The sequence below is a fragment of the Dipodomys ordii genome, unplaced genomic scaffold (genome assembly GCF_000151885.1).
Source record: "Dipodomys ordii isolate 6190 unplaced genomic scaffold, Dord_2.0 Scaffold2, whole genome shotgun sequence".
In the NCBI taxonomy this organism is placed as follows: domain Eukaryota; kingdom Metazoa; phylum Chordata; class Mammalia; order Rodentia; family Heteromyidae; genus Dipodomys; species Dipodomys ordii.
In genome coordinates this window covers 23,913,911-23,931,281 of record NW_012267218.1, presented here as the reverse complement: position 1 = coordinate 23,931,281, position 17,371 = coordinate 23,913,911, and the positions used below count along the sequence as shown (strand labels likewise).

The window sequence follows — 17,371 nt, the reverse complement described above, 5'->3', positions numbered from 1 at the left end:
TTGAACACAGGATCTAATTTGCCAGGCAAGGGCTCTACCACGTAAGCCATACACTCAGTAAGACTTGGTATTTAGGTTCTTCAGTTTTCCCTTGGCTGGTAGGTACTCCTGGAGCTTTTTTTTTTTCTAATTGTATTTTATTGTAAAGATACTGTACAGAGGCGCCTGGAGCTTTTTGTGGCTGCAGCCGGCCCAGGCCCCTCCATGACTCCCAACTATGGAGTTTTCCTTCAACGGCCGGGCCTCAGAGCCGCGCCTGCAGAACTGCATGTCTGCGCTCTCATTGGCCTCCAGATTTTCCATTTTTGTCTTGGGTCCCATTAATTTACTGCATGGCCTCATCTACTGATCTTGATAGACCAGTCATCTTTAATAGCAAAGGAACAAATGCTCTTTGTTCAATTTGCTTAGTCTTTTTTTTTTTTTCAGCCAGGCATTTAAAAGATACTTCAATATTTGTAGAGGGCCATCTCTGTAGGATGCAGAAACACAAGTGTATCTTGCCTTTGCTTCAGAAGACAGCATGGTGACAAGAAGAGGTTCCCCTCTGAGTCCCAGAGCCCAAGGACTAAGATCCCCAAAGTCCAATCAGAAATTTTATAGAAAAAAGAAATAATTACTGTCTTGGAGGCCCTATTGTCCAGGAAATGATGGCTGTTTTTCCAAAACTGAATTATCAACTGGAAGTTAGCTTGTGCTCATATTCATGGCCATTTGTGTACAGTCATTGTGTACTGTCTACCTGTGGTTCAGGTGAGTGGCTAAAGTGAGTGGCAGGATCCTTCATTTTGCTTGGTTCTTGTGGACCTGGCCTGAAGAGGCACACTTCTTTGGCATATAGTTCTCTGTATGTGTGTAGTCCTGGCATAGTGCTAACCATTGATAACATCCAAAGTTGTCCTAATGATTTTGCCTGGTGTCTCACTTTTACAGCTATAAGAGTACAGACTTAAAAGATTGAATTTGGTGCCTCTCCATAAATTAGCTTAGCATTTCAAAATATTTTTTGAGACGTTTTAAGTTAACAGCTCTTAAAGTATGTTCTGCAAGTTGTTGGAAGGGAAGAGAAGAGGAGATGATTCAGAATGAGTAGGATGGCGGCGTGTTTGCTGCCAGGCGGATGGCAGCACATTTGAAGGTTACTTCCTGTGTGCAGCCTTTAGGTGACAACCTCAACACTGCAAAGCAATAATGAGGTGCACAGGTTGGAATGGATCACGTAAGAAAATAATGCTTTATGGAAAATGGAAGATGTCAGTGACCAGATGAAGTCCATGCAGCGAATACACTGCAGAAAAGACATCAGTGTTCCCCCCTTCCTCCCCCCCGCCCTGCCTAATTGTGCCTAAAGTCCCTTAGCCAGAGACTGCAGATTCTTGCCTCCCCATCTGTTAACTCACCGTGAACTCACAGTGAAAGAGGGGAGAGTGATTGCCTAGTAGTCCTAGGCTTGAGAAATTTGCAGCTGTTGTTTAAGTAGGAATTACTAGAATTCTGTGAGAGTTGCTCTGATCAAATGGGAACTCTGCTTTGACAATCAACTCTAAATCTAAATCTAAGCATTTAGTCTAACACCTTCTGCTTTCTTCTGTCTTCTTTTCAATCTGATAGGAAGAAACCTTTACCTGGGTTGGCAGTTCTTTTGTGAGTCATGGGTAATGAATCTTCATTCTCTTTGGTGATATTTTCTTATTGTTTGTACTTAACTAGTAGGCAAGCTGGAAGCCATATTGCTATGATTAAGTATATTTCCTAGATGTTACCCGGACAGTAGTATACTAGAAATGGATGACTTATTATTGAGTTTGGAAAATGGCTTAGAGTTTTAGTGTTTGATTTTTTGAATTGTGTAATATAGAAGTTAGTTGATGTTCTTCTTTTATGTTTAATCACTGGTCATTTTCAGAGAAATGCAATGTGCTTTTCTGTGTCCATTTCAGACAAAATGTATATTCAGTCCCACTTAACAAATATTTGAGTGACTTCTATGCATCCCTGCCCATGGATTTAATGCCAGAATCCATGCAATTAAAAAATGGAAGGTTGGGTACAAGACAAAGTTCAGGATACTCTCCTAAATTGTACTAGAAATCATCCTTTACCACTGAAAATCCTGTTGATATAAAAAATGTCTTTGGTTTATGCGTCTGAGCTATGATGTTTGACAGAGCAGGAGTGGACGCTGTGTGTGCTCCTATCTATACTCATGGATCATTTGAATTTCTAATCATGTACAGCTCGGGAATCGCTCTGGTGTTTGATGTTTCACAGCAAACTTGATTTTGTCTACCAAGGAACTTAACTTTGCAATGTCCCATAATTCAGATTTTATGGCCTATGTAGGCAGGCCTTGAAAGGTTTTATCTTCTCAGTTCATAGGAGTTTGTTCCTTTAAGCCAGAGGTTCTCAACTCTGGCACTAATTACTTTGGGGTGCATGATTCATTGTATGGAGGAGGCAGTGCTGTGTACTGGAAGATATTTAGCACCATCTTTAGCTTCTACTCCAGGTGAGTAGCACCTCTTCCTCCTCCACAGTTGTGATGTCTCCAGACCTTGCCACCTGCCTGCTGGGACAAGGTGTGTGGGAAGAAATTCTTCCTGGAGCACCAGTGCTTTCTGCTCCAACAGTCCTTTTGTCCAGGGTCCATTTATTTTCAGTTTGTAGCCGTAGGCCACTAGAGTGTGAAGAAAGCAGTGTGTTTCATCGTTATGGAAGGAAGAGAAGGGCCAGTGAGATATCCCTTTTCTGTAATGTTCAATATAAATTTCCCATAGAACTAAAAACTCAGGGCCGGAAGGTTCAACTTATCGTTTCTCAGATTTTATTTCTTAGTATCCTTGCTTGTCTTAGGACCATGTTTATTAACCTACCTCTCTGTTATTATCAACAGAATCCAACTTTATGATAAATTGTGCTGACTTGGTTTTATTTTAAAAATAGATCATTATTCCTTGCTTAATAATGAACAACTTATTGCAGATGTTATACACAGAAAGATATTGCATACAGTTTAGTATGTTTGAAAGTTTGAGTGTCGTGAAAAGAATGCCTACTTCTAGCTGGTCCGTAACTTGGGAAGCTTACTGGACGGCTGCACAGATTCAGGTGGGTAGGACACTTTGATGTGGTCCTGCCTGGTCATTTCTGTGTGAATAGGTGCCAGTGGATGAGAACTAATCTTTACTGTTGACTTATTCTCAGAGTTGGCAATGTTTAAGGAATTGCATCTTCTAAATAGGAAAGCGGCTGACTTTTCTACAAAAGTTGGATTTGAATAATTTATTTCAAAAAAATTAGGGGAAGTGTCAAAGCATCGGTCATGAGTGATTGTTGCCTTTGCAGTAGACTGTTTGCTAAGACTAATGTTGTAAATTATTGAAAAAGAGAACTGTTAAACAGCAAATTACTCTTTACCAGAAATCTATTCCTTAGATATTCATTTTTTAGTATGTGGGATAATGAAACAAGATTATAAATAATGAAACGAGTCAGTGTAGCAAGAGTTGGTGCTTCTGACATGGCTAACTTGATCATGTTCCTTTATCTTTTCTCAAGTATGGAATACTGTTTTCTTTTTAGTGAACTATAAAATAGATGAAAAATTTTAAATGAAGTTACATTTTAAAAAAGCATTAAGCTTGTAGAAATACTATATGTATATATTTCTCCATTTTTTATTCATTGGTAACTGCAAAGGAAGAAAACAAAGAAAAACTAGACTAAGTCTTATCTTTGGATGTAAGATGAATGAATAACATTTCTCAATACGTGGAGAAATCATAATTGGGCTTTAGCTAATTTCTCATATTGGGCAAGTTAGAGGGGAACCAAACCACCCAATTATGGTCTAGCAAATTGAAAAAGGGGTATGGGAGAGTTAACTATTTTTCCATAGATTTGCACTTTAAAATTATAACCTGGCTGTTGAAAGTACTTGCAAAGGGCAGATAAACACTTCACCAGTATGGAGATGTTAGGGAACCACCCTTGTTCTTCCTAAGCCCCACTCTAGAGTTGCTGTCTGTGGGCATAATTAGAGTCAGGACTTTCCAGCTTCCCTACTTGGGTCATCTCCCTGTCTACTACATCCAGTTGCCTGTCTGGGGGATATCAAGTCATTTTCTTACTTAGAATAGAAACTTTGGCTTTCCCACATCTGAATCCTCAAAGTTAATTTTGATGCTGACTAAATGTAAGTTTTGGCTAACTTACATGCTAGGAAGCTCTTTGCTTCTTTGATCAGTTAAGTAGGGGGTACCTGCTCTGAGGTGCTGTTGCCTGGAGGGGTCACTTCCATCAAAAGTCTGATGAGTTGGAAGCTAAGGAGAATAGACTTATATCTAGCTACTTCTCCCAGGTTATCAGCTATGATCATGAGAGTCATTCCACAATCTTTGGCTTCTAGAAGCAATTCCATTCTGAAAAACATTTTACCATCTATTAATATTTTGGTAATAATCTTTTATACACCAGAATTTTGTAGCATGACTTTGACTAAACTTATTGTGTTAAATTATTTAGAAATATTGTTTCTGAAGGTTATTTTGTGACTTGTTTTAAAATAATAAATTGTGTTATTTTATAAAAAAAATGTGTCCTGTTTGGTTAAATGAACTAGTAGAGACTATCTACATGAACTTCAAATTATATTCAGTTGTGAAGAAATCTAGCCTTTTAGGTAACATAGTCCATGCAGCTGTGGGAGTAAGGAGAGGAGCAGGGAGAAAGAGGCAATGGCAGGGAGGGAGAGGAAGTTGAAGGGACAGGAGGAGACAATTCTTTATGCTTTTTCAGTAGTTTACTATCAGAGATAACATTTATTTTTGGAATTATAAACCTTCCAGCATTATTTAACCCCTGGAAATCTTCCAGGGACAGTATTACTGAACTTGCCATTCTTAGTCCTTGCTTTACTTACAAACATACATAAGATAAAGGTTAGCTGGCAAGCCTTCAAGACCACCACCACCACAGTATCAGTAACATTAGACATTTTACAAGTGTACATTTTGTGCTAGCAGATAAAATATAATTTTGGACAAGCACTATAGTGCAGATTCTACTTATTCCAAGTATAAGGATACATTTTTTTTTTTTTTTGTTATTGTGGTGCTTGAACTCAGGGCCTGCGCACTGTCCTTGAGCTTTTCTGCTCAACGCTAGAGCCACAGCTCCACATCTCATTTTCTGGTGTTTAATTGGAGATAAGTCTCACCCGCTGGATGCCAGTGGCTCATGCCTGTAGTCCTACCTACTGAGGATCGCGGTTCAAAGTCAGCCAGGGCAGGAAAGTCCATGAGACTCATCTCCAATAAACCACTAGAAAATCAGAAGTGGAGCTGTGGCTCAAGTGGTAGAGTGCTTGCCTTGAGTTGAAGTGCTGAGGGACAGCACCCAGGCCCAGAGTTCAAGCCCCACGACTGACCCCCCCCTCTCCCCCCCAAAAAAATAGTCTCACAGACTTTTCTGTCTGAGCTGGTAAAAAACTGAGATTCTCAAATCTCAGTCTCCTGAGTAGCTAGGATTACAGGTATGAGCCACCAGCGTCTGACTTAAAAAATATATTTTGATTTCTGAGCCTATAAAGAGAAAGCCTTGAAAAATCATAGTTCATTGTTTTCTAGGACAAAGTGGGCATCTTGGAAGACTAAGGAGGGTTTGAGGTCAGTCTGGCTATATAATGTCTAGGCCAGCCTGAGTTTGTTACAAAAGGATGAGTTTCTGGGAATCCTGACATGTACATCTGCGTATTGCATTAGAAGTATGTGAGATATAATACTAAAAGAAAGACCTTTTTTCCTATGATGTAATCAATTCTGCAGTGATGAAAAGATAAAGGCTAGGTCTAGTGGCCCATACTTGCAATCCTAGCACTTGGGAGACTGAAGCAGAAGGATCAGGAGTTTGAGGCCAGCCTGGGCCACAGAAGCCTGTCCTCCAAAATACCAGTCAAAAACCCATATATTTTGTACAGTGGATACCCATAACATACTGGGTTAAAAACGGACCCCATTTTTGTGAATATGGGTATGTATGGGAGTGTGCCTGGTTAGAATACGATACAAAGGGCATATGTATATACAACATGAGACGTAGAATGAATGTTGAGGGTGGGAGAATGGTATGGTACTCCCGTGAATGGAGAGTGCTAAGTGCACGCCTGCACAGAGTGTGCAGGAGAAGTCTGCACTCTCCCCACTGGTGGGAGTGGACAGGGAAGGGGACAAGTGGGTCTTGCAAATGTTTGTGGTGGAAGTGAAGAACTGCATAGCAGTTGAGGGAGAAGGACAAGAATTGTGAGATATGCACTTGTGAGAATGGAGGAACAGAGATGTGCAAAGATATGAGTGAACAGAAAAAGGGGAAAACACCTTTATCAATTCCACAGTATATGGTTATATCAGTTATAATTTTAAAACTTTAAGGGAAAAATGCCAAATCACTTAATGAAAATTACTTGATTTTCCTAAGAACTTCAAGACATCTGTAGTCACTAAATATTTTCACAGGCAAACATTTTAAAGTCTTTCCCTTTTCACATCTTGGTATAGATACTAAAAAAGAAATCACTTTACACAGGTGTGAGAAGCTATAGTTAGTTTTTCAGTGAAACAAGTTCTTAGCCGGAAAGTACACCTTTTTATGGTACTAGGTTGAACTCTGGGCCTTCTAGTTGCTATGCAAGTGCTCTACCATTTGAGCCATGCCACCAGCCCACAAAGTGATTTTAAAAGGAGAAAAAAAGTCAGGTATTCCGATTTTCTAAAACTTTTTAGTAAAAGTCTAGTTTAAGGTAACATTTGTCTAGAAAAAGTAAATATTTAGTACATTAGAGTATTTGCAATTTAAACTCACATAGTAATTAAGGTTAGATTTTATGACATAGGGGAACTTTTTTTTTTAATAAGAAAAAGGATGCAGTTATTTACACTGGAAATATACTTGTCAAACAACAAGACAACAGAAATTTTAAAATTACTTTTATTTGCATACATCTATTTGATAGCCTCAAATTTAGAACACAGAATCAGCCTAAACAAGAACTATGACAAAAGATCTGAAGTAGGGGAATGGATCAACTAGTGCATATCAGCCTCCTCATGAAAAATTTACACAGCTCCATAACGGCAGTATTTTTAAAAACTCCATTTTATACTCAGAATACTTTTTAATTAAATGGGCCCACATCTTGAGAAGAAATTTGCATCATAAAGTTGCATAATATCTAATTTACATTTCAGTAATATGAGGAGCAATTTATAGTAAAGAGAACTTCACAACATTAGTAAAATAATTCACAATTTTACCAAACACTTCTTGTGAGCCAAGCCTGGACTAAGCATCTGAACATGCAATTTTACATTGAATTACCTGGATGGGAAGCGTCACAGGTTCATGGTTTTCACGACTGCCAACGAAGTCTTAAAAACAGCTTACAGCAAGCACTTGGGTCCAGCTCTTCCCTGGCATCTGAGTCAGCCCGACCCTCTTTATGTTGTTGCAGCAGCTCATGGTGTTTGCACAATTTCACGAATGTTACATGAATAGGCCGGTCTGACTCCCCGTTCCTTCCCTCTCCCCAACCTCCCATACCCCTCCTTCCGCCCCCCCTCCCCAATAAACAACAGAAACAGAACGAGGCTAGGTCTTTACTACTCAGACAGGCCTTCAAGGTTGCAGAGGGACGAGCAAAGCAGCTGTGGTGGGGCGCCATTATACAGCCCCTCTCCAGGGACTCAGAAGTGTCCGTCCAGGCCTAACTGCAGAAGGGCCGCCTCAGCCTCCTCCTCCTCCTCTTTGGCCTCCTCCTCGCGAATCTGCACCAGCAACTGGAAGAGGTTGGGAGCCGGCCCTTCCGCGGCCCCCGTCAGCCACAGCTGCCTTCGGATGGCCCCACTGTGGTTGGCCCCGGCAATGACCTGCTCCAGCCGGGCCTGGTTGATGCTATCTTTATCAATGGCTCCCTTCTCCACCACCTTCTGCAGGAGAGGCTCCAGGCGGATGACGTAGGCCGATAACTTTTCTCCTGGGTTCTGATAAGTGTTCAGAAACTTGACCTGCGCATCCCTAGAACTCTCCACGTTCCCAAACACCTGCTCCAGAGCCTTCAGGCATTCGGCGGTGCTGATGGCCGGGTTGTTGGTCTTGAGGATGCGGATGACGTCAGCGGCGGGGCCCCGCAGACTCTCCATCAACCGCCGCCTCTTTTCTATGTCCGACACCTGCCACTCCTCTATGACCTCATTCGTGTGCTCCAGCCAGGGATCAAAGGCCTCCTCCCCGGGGCCCGGGACGTCCCTCCCGGAGAACAGCGTCAGCTTCTTGTACCAGACAGACTCCACGAGAGGCTGAATAACATTATCCAAAATATAGTTGAGCATCTCCGCCGGCATCTCTGGGCCCGGGGCCGGGGCCGGGCTCTGAAACCCGAGCACGCGGGCCACATCTTGCACGGACCACCCTTCGCGAGCCAGGAAGAGGTGTAGCCTTTCCAGGAACTCGGCGTCGTTAGTCGGCGGCTTAAAGACCACCTTCCACATGCCGCCTTTGCCCGGCAACTCCCGGGGGACGGCGGAGTAATCCACGGCGCCGGTGAGCTCCAACAAGGCCGCCTTGGCATTCTCTTCCCTCCAGAACATTCTCCCGAGAACCCGATAGGGCACCTGGGGCATGGCAGCCTGAAGGGTCTCTTCGATCTCGGCCTCGTCGCAGTTCACGGGGATCCCCCAGACCAGCAGAGCTCGCTGGGAGTTCACATCCATGCCCCGGCACCAGTCTTCCAACAGTGTCATCGCCATCTTCCCCCAGCTGCCGAGGGGCCGAGGCTGCGGAAGCAGGTTGGGCGGGCGCACGCAAGCCTCGCCGCCTCGCCGGGTCCTCGGGCCGCCCTCCGGGCCTCGGCCGGGCTGGCGGGGGTCTCGAGGCCGCCGGGTCGGTCACGCAGCCGACGCCATCTTGCACCTCCAGCCCGGGTCTGCGGCCGTGGGGTTGGCGCAGCCGGAGATGGCGGATGCGCTCACGCTCCTGGGGTCGGCGGGCGGGCGGGCGGTGGTTGGCAGGCGGCGGGAGACGCGGCCCCGAGCTCGCAGCACCGGTGGCCGGGCCAGCCGGCGAGTGGCTTCTTCGTGGGAAGCGAGGCCAGAGTGAGGTGCGGGAAGGTCGGAGAAGCGAGGCTGGAGGCAGCGGAGGGAGGCGAGGGCGAGAGAGGGCGGCCCACAGCGCGGGCCGCAGCAGCTGTTTCTGCGCAGCGCGGCCGCGGCGCGTCCTTCCCGCACCCGCCGGCTGAGACGTTACTGCGGCACCGGGGGGCGGGGCCGCCCTCGAGCAGCCCGCGCGGAGCCTGCGCCGGCGTAGCCATGGCAACCGTGTCCCAGACAACGCGAGACCCGCGGGCTCCGGCGCCCAGCGGGTCTCTTGGTTGCCATGGTGAGAGCGAAGGGCTCTGAAACGCCATTCTGAGGGCGCATTTCCTTCTCCTATTCTCCAGGGTTATGCGTGTGTGCGTGTGTACACGCGCCCAGCCTCGAACTCAGGGCCTAGGTGCTGTCCCCGAGCTTTTTTGGCTCCAGGGCTGGTGTTCGACCACTTGAGCCACAGTTCCACTGTTGGCTTTTTGCTGGTAAATTGTTGGCAAGGCTTATGGACTTTGCTGCTGGGGCTGACAGCTGCCTGAGTAGAATTACAGGTATGAGGTGAGCCACCAGCGTCTGCTCCATTTTTTTTTTAAACAATACTCATAAAAATCGCATTAATGGCTGGGAATGTGGCTTAGGGGTAGAGTGCTTGCCTAGCATGCACGAAGCTCTGGGTTCAATTCCTCAGCCGGAATTGGAGCTATGGCTCAAGTGGTAGAGTGCTAGCCTTGAGCAAAAGAAGCTCAAGGACAGTGCCCAGGACCTGAGTTCAAACCCCAAGACTAGCAAAGAAATAAAATAAAAATTGCGCTTAATCCCCCCAACCCTAAACTTGGTGTTGATCCTGTTGAAAAATGCATGCACCCCAGTCAACTTATCAGGTTGTGAGGCAGGCTAGATGAAGGAAAATGAAACAAGAGAAATAGCCAGAAACTCAGAGATAAACACTGTATTAGTGAGTAGCTTGATGAGAAGCACAAAGGCACTATTTGCTTTAAGCCTTAAACTCCTCCAACAAACTGTAGCATTTATTAAAAAGAGAAAAGAGGGAGGCGCTTTCCCTTTGTCCACTTGTCCAAATAATGTGCTCTGGGGACTGAGCAAGGTTATCTTAAAATACTGCAAAAACAAAAAACCCTTAGTAAAATAACTCCTTTGGGCACATAAGTATTTTACAAGATCTCAAGTATGAATACCTGTCTTGAAGGGAGCACCAAGCAGAGCCCTTACTTTGAAAGGACACTAAAATATCTATGTCACAATGACCTGAAGTTAATGAGAAGACCAACTTGCCCAACTGATAAAACGCTGACAAGACTGATGGAATGTGAAAGATCATAAGGGAGCACAACTCTCCAACTTACTTTTTAATATATAATAAGTGATGCTAGAACACTCATTGTACCAGATACACACACCTGTCTGGCTTGTGTACTATCTTTGTTTTGCTTTACTGATAAGCTTTCTTGGTCTCTACCTCATTATGTCCTAAAATGATTATTATTTGCAGCACTAGGAAGTTGGTACCCAAGGGCCAGGCAGAGGCCTCCTCTGGGAGCATCATCAATCTGGAAACAGTTCCTCATTCATTCTATATGCAATCTATACTGGATATAAAAATACTCCTCAGCTGGGCACAGGTGGCTCATGCCTGTAATCCTAGCTATTCAGGAGGCTGAGATCTGAGGATCATGGTTCAAAGCCAGCCTGGGCAGGAAAGTCCGTGAGACTCTTATGTCCAATAAACCACCAGAAAACTGGCACTGTGACTCAAGTGGTAGAGCTCTGGCCTTGAGCTGAAGAGCTGAAGGACAGCACCCAGGCTCAGAGTTCAAGCACCATGACCAACCAAAAAAAAAACAAAAAACAAAAAAACAAACTCCTCAGTACTCAGACTTTCCTGACTTCTTGACCATATTTCATCCAAACGAAAAAGCATCTGTGTTTGTGTACAAGGCGTTGACTTCAAAGTTCTCTAAAATTTTATAGAAAGATCTGTCTATGCACTCATTTTTGTAAAGCAAACTGTTATTTCCCCTCTTGGCCTTACCAACTTGGGCTAGTAAAACAGAACCCTTATTGCTTAAAAAATGTCGAGTAATCTCCCTTCAACCGAAACAAGGCCTATTTACATCAATCCCAGATGGTTAAAATCCTGCTAAAAGAAAATAGCCTTCAACTCTTGAGTTTTTCTGAAACCTTATTTAATAAAAGGTTTGAAGATACAGAAGAACATTCAAAAGTAAATAAGTTACATAGGTACATTACAATCACATCAGCAAGATTCTCTTTAGTGTATTAATTTTTTTTATAAAAAGCACACAAAAAATAAAATCTTCAGTCTGGTCTATCACAACTGTACAACAAAAGAGGTAATATTTATATATGTACACTTTTAATATGTAACAGTCTTTTTTTTAAACAAAAGGGGGGGGTGCCACAGGCAGCAAACACACAAAAGGCAGTGTCTGATCATTTGTTTCAAAATAAGAGGAATATACTTATTTATATGCTATTAAAATATTTGTACAATAATTACAGACTGTCAAGGCTGTTCCTGTGCTCTGTCCCAGCAAGGCCTTCAACTGAGAGACAAATGAGGAAAAGGTAAAAACAGCTGCTAATTGTTAGAGGCAAATATTAACACAGCCAAATGTGGGGTGGGCACAATTGTTTTATAAAAAAATATGCAAACTTCTTGTAAACCTAAGGAGTTAGGCTTGCCAGTCTAGTAATAAATAATATCCCAGAAAAAAAAAAGTCCCAGTGAAAACATTTGAATAGCTGAGTCTTGAGTATGTGTTGTATTCCTCCTTCATCTTAACATCTGGCACATGAGAAGAAAGAGGTTAGGTCACTGAGGCAGTTAAATATAGGCGATCCCTTTAGACATAAGCAGCACAAGACCTTTGGCCAAGGGCTAGAGGCCGGGTGACAGAAGGGGCAGATGGGTACCTTAGCTGTGAGGGGGGACTGCTGAAGGCATGGAGGACAGCAAGGATGGCACTGTCTCCTTGGATGGGTAAAAGACCTCAGAAATGGTCTAAACATAGGCACTAGGTCAGTTTTCACACCCTTAGCTGAGTGCAGATGGAGGTGGCCATAATGAGACAGTGTGGAAAGGACATTGTAAAGCTGGAGGTGTTTATCACTTCTTAAAGCTGAGAGCTCTGAAAAGGAAAAAGACAAAAGACAAGCCTAATGTGTTCACAGGGGGAAAGCACCATTAAAGATAAACCTATGCCAGCTTCCACGGGTGTAAATACTTTATTGGCAAGTTACTTGCCAAAAGTGCATCTGCTCTCTGAATATTTCACTTTTCACAGTGCATTCTCCTATAAATGCATCCTGGAGCAAGGACACTCCTGAAAATCTGGTGTCTGGGTTATATTAATAGCAAAAGGTACCATCTGAATTTTCCTGACTCCATTTACCTGCTCTGACTCTGTGTTTATTAGAGAATTACTGCCCTATTAAAAAAAAAAATTTCCAGTTCTTGGCCTTTCCCCGGGACCGGGTTGTTTTCTTTTGCTTGAGGTTTTTGTTACATCCGTAAAGGGGCCTAAAGCCAAATATGGTCTGAATAGGAAAAACAAAAACAAAAAAACCCCACAAACCTTGGGAAACATAAGTAGCACTTTGGGGCTAAGCTGTGAAGGCACTCATTATACAAGTGATTTAGAAGAGAACATAAATTTGATGCCCTCCTTCTAGATGGTATATCAGATTTTTGCAGTGTTGGGGCTCTGAGTTTAGAGAAGCTTATGGAAGGAACTTAACAAGAAAACTGAAGACGGAGGCAACAGTTCAGGAAGTTGGGAGAATTTTGTCACTCCCTAGCTGGGGTCCTGTATCAATGCATTACATTAATGCATTACATGAATGCATACATGAAACTGAAAATGACCTGACGTGCATATTTTAAAAAGAAAGCTGTCTCTCCATTCCCAGTTACCAACACAATGCATTTAGTATATCTCCCTCCTCAGGAGTCTTCCTGACATGTTAACCTCTCCTACACACACACCTCAACTTCTTTTCACAACTAAAGTTGACTGATGAGATCAGAAAAAAATGACTAATCACTGTGGCCGCGCCCCACCCCACCCCCCTTCCCGGGATTGGCAAGTAAAGGAGCCTCTGGCTCCTTTTATTTCAGTGATTCCACACCAAATATGGCTTCTTCAAGGGAGAATCCAGGCCTGATAAATAAAACTAGAATTCTGACTCCCTGCCAACACCCTCAAGCAATTTCAAAGTACAGAAGAGGCAGCCACGCGAACTGCCTTTGAACTCACCTACTTGTGCTAGTCTCTGGGTGGCTCTGGTGACATCCTCCATCTTTCCAGCCTCCTTCAATGCTACTATTAGTCCTATTGGCAAAAGCTTCCAGAGCAACAAGGTAAGGGACCCTAGCGCCTTGGGAATTGGGGAGGGGATGGAAAGGGGATGCCGAAAAGGTGCCTTATTTGGGGATAAATGCACTTGGGCCTCAGAAAGCAAGAGGCCACTGGTCCCTGAGAGGATGTTAAAAATTAAATACTAAGAATAAATAAATAGCTCCAAAGTGACACGAGTCAAGGAATGAAGGCTCCTGTCCAATCTAGTTGGGAGACTTCCCCTTCCCAGGGAAGGATCCAGAAACTCTCCAGCATGCAGGACTGGGGTAGGGGAGGTTGGCTGTGAACATTAACACTGAGGAGTGTGGTGGCGTTAGGTGGCAGCTGCTGAGGGCAGGTCAGGGGCAAGCCAGGGAGCTGGCACCAAGGAGGAGCAGGCTGAGCCTCTCCAGGACCTGTTTGAGGCTAAGCTCCCTTTTAGCAGCCTCCAGGGCCCCAAGGTATTTGGCAAAATGGTGAGAAGCAAGAGCCAGGCTTTCAAGAGCTCTCAGACCTAGCCCTGCAGCTTCCAGCCTCTTGACATTCCCTTTCCCTGCAGCAGGTGGGAGCAGAGACATGAATACTTGAGAAAACTTCAGAGCCCAGCAGGACTGCTTGTAAGCAGCAGAGGGCCGGGATCTGCCCTGGGCATCACTCCTAGGGAGGAAGGAGCCTGAACAGGTCACTGGCACAGCTCAGGCCTGGTGGCTGCTGGGCAGGGACATCAGCAAGTGTTAAGCCACCACACTCCCTCTAATGGAGTCCATGTTCTAGGGTTTGAGACAGGGCTGGTGCAGCCTTCTGAGTCCCGTGGGGAGGGAGAAATAATGCTGCAAGGGGGCTGGGCTTGTGCTTGGCTTGCCAAGGTGGCTTCCTGGACACAGAGGGAGTAGGGTAAAGAGAGGTAAAGAGGAGGGCAGAGACTGCGCGGCGGCAAAGGCAGCAGAAATCAGAGTGAGAGGCAGCTGCAGAGCCCCCCACACTCCAAGGGGACCAGGATTCTCAAGCTTCCAGGAAAGCAGGACAACTTCCAACAGACCAGATGCCAAGAGACCGTGGATCCTGCAGCCCTTTAACACTGCTCCTGGGGCCTTTATCAATAAAAGCCATCTATTTCATTGTTGCAAAGTCCATGGGGCCCTCTCCTGGCTCCCTCTGTTCCCAGGTGCGGAGGGCTGGGGAGTCCAGTGAGCGGGGCCAGCTGTTCTCAGCCCTTCTCGCCTGCACTGCTCTCCTCCCGCAGCGCCTGCTGGTGCGAGGCTGCAGCTGCCGCGGCCTCCTTCTCCTTCTGCCGCAGCGCCGCGGCCTTCTTCTCCTGCTCTGCGTGGCTCTTCATGTGTGCACTGCGGCTCTTCACCTTGAAGAACACCCTGCAGTGGGGCAGGGAATCAGGTGAGGGCTGGTTGGCCCCGGACACCCAGGGTAGGGATGTGTGCACCTGGCTTCTGCCCACCCCTATGGGCGCTCTTCCACATGCTGCCCACCTGATGACACCGCTGCTCTGGGACCCCATGGTGCCAATCTGATGCCATCTCAATACTAGCAGCTCCCGCTGCCCAGCCTCTGTCCCACGCCCCTCAGGGACTAGCCATCTTACCTGCCACATTTTTTACAAGGGAAAGTGTTCTCCTGATTTTGGGTCTTATTAAATGTCTCTGGTTTCTTCTTCTTCTCTGAAAAAGGTAGTGCCCTTCGGGACTTTCCTGTCCCCTCCTTTGGCTTCTCTGGGACCTGGCCACCTTCTGACCCAGGGGCATTGGGCTCGTGGCTCCGGAGGATGAGGATGTCATTGGCCTGGAGAGAACAATGGAGAAGAGAATCAGCAAGAAGTGTCGGGTGATTTGGGGAAGGGTAGATCCAGAATTGTGAAATCTCAAGAACAGGAGCCTTTCAAGGTCACACAATCCTGCCAATGGGTCACCTAGCATCCTGCGTCCTTCCAGTGACAGGCCGTGCCTCTTCAGGAGCCCAGTGCGTCTTGGACCAACTGTAGTGCTACTGTTCCCAAAGTGGCTGGCCCAATAATTCAATGTGGCGGCCCTCAGTTCACTACTAGACAGCTTGGTGCTGCTGACCTGAAATCTTGGCATCGCACTTAAAGAATTCAGGTTTCCTGTCATTTAGTCCATGCATGCCTTCATGTCATAAAAGGGATTCAGATCCACATAATGTGCCAGATACTGGGGACACAGAGATGGGCAGACAAGAGCCTCTGCTCTCCAAGAGCTCCTAATCTCACGGAAGGCTAACTTTCTGAGCAAAGCCTGGAAAATGCTAAGAAAGAGAAAGAGCAGAAGGAAAGCAGGTGTCAGAGGGCAGAGGACTTGTGGGGCAGGCCTTAGAGAAGGAGCCTTCAGAAGTGGCAAGTGTCCTAGGCCAATTCTCATGGGAAAGCAGAGCTGGACAGAGTTGGGGCACACAGTGCAGGTCTTGGCACAGGAGTGGCCATGCTCAGAAGGGAGAGAGCAGGTGTGTTCAGTTGCTAGGCAATCCTCAGGCCAAAATGTATGAAGGAACTCCCAGCCCTCCGCTTTCCTGACAGAACTCTTGCCGATAAAGGCAGCTCCAGCAGGAGGTTTAGCCTCCTGATTTGTGATGTGGTGGACAGAGTGTACTGTACTAAGAACCCAAGCATACAGGGTATGATTCCAGGTGCATCAGTTGACATCTGTAGAATGGGTTACGACTTTGTGGAGTATTGGGGTAGGAGGGAGATGATAAGTTTTTGTTTGTTTGTTTTAACTTGTTATTGTTTTGCACCAGATACTGGGGCTTGAATTCAGAGCCTTATGCTCTCATTTGACCTTTTCCATTCACTGCTAGTGCTTTACCACTTGAGACATGTCTCTACTGGCTCTGAACTGACCCTCAAGTAGCTGGGATTCTAGGCCTGAGTCATCAGCACCAGTTCCTACGAGGTCTATACAAAGTAATTATTTTCCCTCTAAATCTAAGACATAGAAGCAGTAGAGTATAAAAATAAATAGCAACTGGCATCAGGCTGCCTACTACTTGGGCCTCAAGTTCCTTGTCTGTCAAATGGGGTTAATCGTAGCCTCTACCACATAGGGCTGAGAGTACAGCAGTTGACAGCAAAAAGTACTTCATTCACTTCCTGTTATTGTGATGGTGAGGTTTTTCTCACCATGTTTCTGCTCTGCCCTCCTCCCATACCCCAGGCCCATCTCAGCCCTCCTGGCCCTGCGTCCAGGGCGTAGAGGTGGAAGTCACACTTACCGCCTCATTGGCCTGTAGTGTCTGCGTGGCTTTGACGGCAGCTGCCCGCCGGCTGCGCTCTCGCCCCTCTTCCTGTTCTCCCTTCTCCTGGGTTTCTGGTGCCTCTTCCTCCCCCTCTCTCTTGGGCTCCTTTACCTCTCCCTTGAGCTCCAGCCTCTCTTCACTTGGGGACTCTCTTCTGGGAGGAGGCACCCTTGGGAACTTCTGGGAAGTCTATGGGGACAAGAACACACTCAGTCACACTGCTGTAGTGCACTGACTCTGACTCAGCCAGAGCTCATAAGCCACTACTTGGCCTGGCCTGGCCCAGCCTCTTGTACTAGAACTCTTGTCACAGACTAGCCCTCCTATGTCTAGTCTACCTTGGAACACAAAGAATTTTGACCCTGAGAGCCCCTAGGATGAACTTGAACACTTGAAACTGAGCCAATGGCAGAGGAAGTATGCAAGGATCCATAAGCTACCCGCATTCTTGGATACATGCGCACTGAAGACATGCCTTGGCACCGTGGTCTAGTGAGCCAGGTAGGAGCCTTGAGCTTCCAGTTCCTCACCATGTCTGTAACGCTTTCTGTATCTCCACTCCCTTTCCATCTGGAAAATGGGGCCCAGCCCACT

At 45.8% G+C, this 17,371-nt stretch overlaps 2 protein-coding genes across 6 annotated transcripts in view; both read right to left on the bottom strand.

The window, feature by feature from the left end:
• Nucleotides 1-6,966: 6,966 nt before the first annotated feature.
• Nucleotides 6,967-9,279, bottom strand: Pnma1 (paraneoplastic Ma antigen 1). The gene has a single exon (XM_013017751.1). It carries the CDS (start codon nt 8,799-8,801, stop codon nt 7,740-7,742), a length of 1,062 nt encoding a protein of 353 aa, XP_012873205.1. The 5' UTR covers nt 8,802-9,279; the 3' UTR covers nt 6,967-7,739.
• Nucleotides 9,280-11,548: 2,269 nt separating this feature from the next.
• The window catches only part of Elmsan1 (ELM2 and Myb/SANT-like domain containing 1), a 78,148-nt gene continuing 72,325 nt past the window's right edge, over nt 11,549-17,371 (bottom strand). For 2 of the 5 annotated variants that reach the window (XM_013016576.1, XM_013016568.1), the window contains exons 11-13: nt 16,754-16,966; nt 15,114-15,310; nt 11,549-14,886 (exon numbers count right to left, since the gene is read on the bottom strand). In XM_013016576.1, coding sequence (XP_012872030.1) covers nt 14,724-14,886; nt 15,114-15,310; nt 16,754-16,966 — 573 coding nt within the window. In that variant the 3' untranslated portion in view covers nt 11,549-14,723. The remainder of the gene's footprint in view (nt 14,887-15,113; nt 15,311-16,753; nt 16,967-17,371) is intronic. The other 3 variants (XR_001175077.1, XR_001175078.1, XM_013016592.1) reach the window with 3 other exon arrangements.